At 36.1% G+C, this 5895-nt stretch overlaps 1 protein-coding gene across 2 annotated transcripts in view; it reads left to right on the forward strand.

Moving 5' to 3' along the window:
* The window catches only part of LOC107726302 (5'-AMP-activated protein kinase catalytic subunit alpha-1-like), a 29399-nt gene that overhangs the window by 6555 nt on the left and 16949 nt on the right, over window positions 1–5895 (forward strand). For both annotated transcript variants that reach the window (XM_016535842.1, XM_016535843.1), the window contains exons 3-5: window positions 3602–3695; window positions 5471–5615; window positions 5724–5811. In XM_016535842.1, coding sequence (XP_016391328.1) covers window positions 3602–3695; window positions 5471–5615; window positions 5724–5811 — 327 coding nt within the window. The remainder of the gene's footprint in view (window positions 1–3601; window positions 3696–5470; window positions 5616–5723; window positions 5812–5895) is intronic.

Below are 5895 nucleotides of genomic sequence, written 5' to 3' on the forward strand. Positions count from 1 at the left end.
ATCCGAAAACCCGAGGTCCGACCCGAGACCCGAGCGGGTTCGGGTCCAAAACTTCGACGAATACCTCGGACATGGGTCGGGTTCGGTATTAGCGACCTCGGGTCTCGGGTAATTTAAAATAAACATGCTTTTCTCAAATGGACCCGATTAGACCTGAATTCTTTTAAACTATCCCCAATGCATAGGTTACTTTCACTTCGTGTTAAGAGAGGAACACACATAGAGAAGGAGCATACGTTCGTAATCCTCGCACACAGACATCATCTTATAGATATGAGATCCATCAGGAAAATCCACTCGCTTCATTATGCTGCGTGTTCATGCAGGGCTTTGCTCTTTTGTGTGCAGAAGCCTTTCGCCGGAGATCAGGTTGCAGACAACAGCGAATCCATGATTAGGCTATTGATTTATTTTTTTTATCAAACTATCACGTTTATTTTTCAAATCCACTGGTCGCAATTGAAAGCGGAGCTCAGAACCTTGTATCTATTAGGCAGGCACTAATATAAAGTAACCTAATAATAAATTGAATAAATGTTAAATAAATCAAAGTAATGGAGAAGAGGCCAAATCAGTCAACAGGAAACCGGGATTTTTCCTGACTGACTGCGGGGCTGCAGGCTGGACACACGTCAATGCCGTTTACGTTCGGGTCCAGTCGGGTTCGAAAATAAATGCCGCCGGGTCGTGTCGGACTCGAGTCTAATTTCATCGGGTCTGTCTCGGGTCGGGTTTTTCTTTTAAAAAAAATTAATTTATGCACATCGGGTTCGGGTAAGAAGTGATTCGGGTCGGGTACAGATTTTAGGACCCGAGAAGACCTCTACTGTGCAGTGAGCGGCAGAGAAGCAGCGCATTCAGTTGGCTGCACTGCAGCCGACTTGTCAATAAGTGAGTACAAAACAGCATTTCCTAGCACCTGTCGCTTACTGATTGCTTGGAATTATAAATATGAGCGTAGTTCATATCACATGCACTCTTTTTTTGTTTGTTGTTTTTTTTATTTATTTTTTTTGTTACTCGGACACAGGCAGCACGCTGCATGAGACAAAAAGTAATATAGCCAAAACAACCGCATAGCCGCTCTTTAGTGTAGATGCATGTTGATTTTATCAGACGATGCCACGATTATAAATGAGAGTGACTCCTGGTTAACGTATTAAAAGGGGTCGTGTTTAGTCACTATTTAGTGTGGTATTTTTTGACAATTTTCACTCATCATGACAGTAAAATAGTGCATTCTAAGTCAATATACTGCAGTATTTCCTCTCTCAATCAGTAGAAAATATGGTTAACACCCGGTCATGCATGAAAAAAAAAATACCGTCATGTACCGTGAAACCGGTCTAATTTTGAAAAATACCGTGATATAAATTTTTGGTCATACCGCCCAGCACTAATTAAAGTCACTGCATACTAAAATGTATTTAACTTGAATTCCAGGTAATTGTTTGCCTATTTAAAGGGCATTTTTCCCTTAAATGCATGCGTCATCTTTCATCTCAAATTCTTACATTTTAGTAATGATTACACTTAATATAAGACGACACTATAGGGATGTTACCAGTCAAATTAAATCCGTATGAACAAAATCAATTAGGCCTGTCGCAATAATCTATATTTTGACTTATCGCGCAATATATGTACATGACCTCAATAATTTTTGGTGACGCAATATATCGCCTATTATATTTACTTAAAAATGAATGTCACCATGTTTTGTACATTCCACTTGTGCCTGGGTCTTTTGCAGCTTCTCATACATAACGTGGTGTAGTCATGAGGTGCAAGTTCAAAATTAAAAAATGCTTCTACAAAAAAAGTTTCATCTGTAGATATGGTCTTGTTTAGGGATCTGTGCCTTTGTGCATACGGACATCTGATTGCTAAGTAGCGATTGTGTTTTTCAGCAATAGTGCGCACCCTTAATTTAAAGAGAAAAGAAGGTCAGGGAAAAATCTGTAGATGGAAAAATGTTCATACAAGTTCTTTGTGCATTTTTCTTTTTTTCTACTTGTTACTTTGCACTTTTTGTTAGAAAATGTTTATTTACTATTTATTCAGGTTTTTTAAGGTATCTAATATTTTGATACTTAATTTCCATGATCTAAATATTCTTAAAAATTAAAAGTTTGTTGTCATTTGGAAGTGTGTAGGCCTTCTTGCATTATTATGCTGTTACATTATGATTATATATTCAGTGGCATAAAATGTTCTTTAAAATGACAATAATATCGCTTATCGCAATTATTTCTGGGGCAATATATCGCACATCAAAAAGTTGTTATCGTGACAGGCCTAAAATCAATCTTTCCACTGCATTAGAAACAGAAGCAGCTGAAGTGGCATTTAGATGCATTTACACAGACAGTTTAATGAAGCTGAAATGTAGCAAGAATTTACACTGCAAAATTACAACAGCATAAATAATGTTATGAGGTTGTTTTTTTTTTGTTGTTGTTGGTTTAAATTTTTTTATATATACAAATATGAAATGTTGGGAAAAAATGCAAAGATAAGCTACTTTTAAATAAGAAAGTAAACCGCCGCTAGGTGACAGCAAGTGACTGTCTAAATGAGTGATTGAGGCGCTCAATCTTTATGAATGGACCACTGAATCATTGACTCAAATGATTAATTCAAAAACGCTGAATCATTCAGTAACGAAACCGCTGTGTGTTGCTCAGATATGCATGACTGTTCTGCTGTGATCTTTGTTTGGAGCTATTTTCGTTAATCAAATCGAGCAAAAACAGTCAACATTGACAATACTGTACTAAAATGTAAGTCACTTAATATTAACTAGCTCGTTTGAACTTGTATAAAATCAATGTCAAATTTGCAGTCATGATTTTCAGGGAAAACTGCACTTTCTTGGTTGTGTCATGTTGCTTAACTAGACTATATGTTATAAATATAAAAACTACATTTTTACCGCAGCATGTTTCTTCTGTGTGCAGTTGTGTTCATTTGTTTTGATTTCTCCATGAGATTGTTTCACACACAGACAGGCTTGACCGTGTTACCCGCCACTGCTGAAATCCACCTACATTTGGCGGATGTTAATGTCAAGCCTTGACTGTATATTAGAAAGCATCAATTTCAGTTATAAATAAAAAGAATATTTAAGAATACTATAACTTACTATCATTTTTAGTGAGATGGATGGGCCTGCATGTTTGCACACAGATCATCAAATTCCTTCTCTTGCACACCCCTGGTGGTCAGTCTACTCTGTCACCTTGTTTGTTGTGTGTGTCTGCGTGTGTACGTGTGAGCTGTTTGTAAGTACTGTGGCTAGAAAAGACACAGGAATGTCAGAGCTATCCAGCCATGCTTCAAAACCATTAGGGATTAATTGACTTTTCTCATATGAATAGTGAAAATAGTAGAAGTGAAGAAACAAAAAATCTAAGCCTTGAAATATGCCTTAATTCATCACTAAATCAGTACTAGATAGGAAAAGTTCAGTTTATTCATTTATTTATTTTAAAGAATGATTCAAGTATTTTGTACATATTTCTGATTTTTTTCAGCTTAGATGCGTTTCACTATGACTACACTGACAGAACCAATGACATGCATTCTGTTTTTTTGGCAGTTACCAAGTCATCAGCACACCAACAGACATCTTCATGGTAATGGAATATGTGTCAGGAGGAGAACTCTTTGACTACATCTGTAAAAATGGAAAGGTACATCTTCAGTTTTAATTTGTGGGTTATGATTAGGGCCAGAAAATGGAGTATAAAAATTGTGTGAATAAATTTTTAATGTAGTATTTCAGTTTTGCAGAAAGTGAGAGAATAAATGCCACTGTCATTGATAAACAAATGCATCATAGAGCATTTGTATTATTGTCAATCCATCAGAGCTCAACAAAAAGAAAAAGTGCAATCATTTTGATAACAATAATTAACCAATACCCATACAATTTAGGTTTAAGTGATCTGTAATATTGAAATCCTAAATAGAATGCAAGTAATTTGCTATTTGTTTAAATTAACTTTAACTTTAATGCCATTGGCATAAAAAAAGACTAGTCCCTTACATTAGTTTATTACAGTTCATCTGAGCACGTGTTGCTTGAGGAATAATCTTTTCCAATCTTGCCAGAATAAGTCAATTAATCTCAGTGTTTTTGTGAGACTGTGGAGGGTCCTAATTTCTACACTTGCAAGCAGGGGCCTAAAACTGACTTTTTGCCACACCTGCCAATGGCTGTTGACTTGAGAAAATTTACCGGCCATAATAATTTTTTCCTGGCCATGAAACTGTAAAAACGGGCAGTTGTTTTTACTACAACAACTAAACATATTTAATAAAAAAAAATTTGAAATTAGCATTTTAATCAGGATACAAACAAAGATGCTACACACATGTAGCATGAGCAGTTTTTGATTTAAATTCGATTGTATCATTTCAACATTTAAAGCAAAAACAGAATGGTCTGACTTTAGCTTTGTGAAATTATGCTAAAACATTACCTGCACGAAACAAAAACAGCAGACAGGCTTGAATGAGAATGCAAGTTCACTCTCTGACAGCAGGTGGCGCTTATGGAACAGCAGTGATAAGAGGGGAAAAAATGCCATCGAAACTTTTCATAAGACAGTCAGTTCCCTTCAGAAATACATTCATATAAACCCCCATCCCAATATTTTTCTTCTAATAAACAGTGAGCTTGCTGTGCCTGTTCAGTATTTTCTTTGTGCGAGTCAGTTAATTTTAGGCCCTGCTTGCAAGAGATAAACCCTTGAGCTTTTATTTTAAAGGAATCTGCAGTTGAGCTTTTATTTTTGCGGAAAGCTCCAGCTTCTGTGAAAACAGGTTTACAAACGTGTCTCATTACTAATCTAGTGAAATACTGTAATCATCTGCCCATTACAATGTTGAAAGTTATGCGAATGTGAAAACAAAGTGTAACCGGTGCCCATTGCGTTGCCAGATGTGCTCTAAATTCACAGCACATGCAGAAATAGTTCACTGGATTCACTTTGAACTGAGCCATTCTGAGACGCTTTATTCAACAAGCATTAAATTGGTAAAAAATGACAGAAAAGACTTTTACTTTGTAAACATTTTTTTTTAATTCTTTTGAACTTTTTATGCATCAGAAAATCCTGAAAAATGCATAAATTTATACAACAATATTAAGTTTTCAACATTGATGATAATAATAAGAAATGTTAATTGAGCACAAAATCAGCTTATTAGAATGATTTCTGCGGGATCGTGTGACACTGAAGACTGGAGTAATGGCTGCAGAAAATTAAGCTTTGCCATCACAGGAATTAATTACATAAAAAAAAAAAAAAGAACCTTACTGACCCCAAACTTTTGATCAGTAGCATATATCAGGGGCCACAAAAACGGCACAGTAGGTTGCAAATAGGAGAACTTTAAACTGAATGTTCAGTTCAGTCCACATGGGAGATGTAAAAGTACATGTTCCTGTGTCTCTGGTCAGTTGGACGAGAAGGAGAGCAGGCGTCTGTTCCAGCAGATCATCTCAGGGGTGGATTACTGCCACAGACACATGGTGGTGCACAGAGACCTCAAGCCTGAGAACGTCCTGCTGGATGCACACATGAATGCCAAAATTGCAGACTTTGGTATGTGAACTCTTTATATTTAAGAAACATGAACCAAGTTAGGTTGTTGTTGGATTTGCGCTTTCTTTAATGTCTATATTACTTAAACTTTGACTTTTCTTCATGTAGGCTTGTCAAACATGATGTCGGATGGAGAATTCTTAAGAACGAGTTGTGGTTCTCCTAATTATGCTGCTCCGGAAGTCATCTCTGGAAGGTACTGTTTACCTCTGCTGCTGTATTTACGTTTTTTTTTTTTTTTTTTTTTTAACCTTCTCCTTTAGAAAAAAAGTTTTTTTTA

This window comes from Sinocyclocheilus rhinocerous, unplaced genomic scaffold (assembly GCF_001515625.1).
Source record: "Sinocyclocheilus rhinocerous isolate Xijiao unplaced genomic scaffold, SAMN03320098_v1.1 scaffold486, whole genome shotgun sequence".
Lineage (NCBI taxonomy): Eukaryota > Metazoa > Chordata > Actinopteri > Cypriniformes > Cyprinidae > Sinocyclocheilus > Sinocyclocheilus rhinocerous.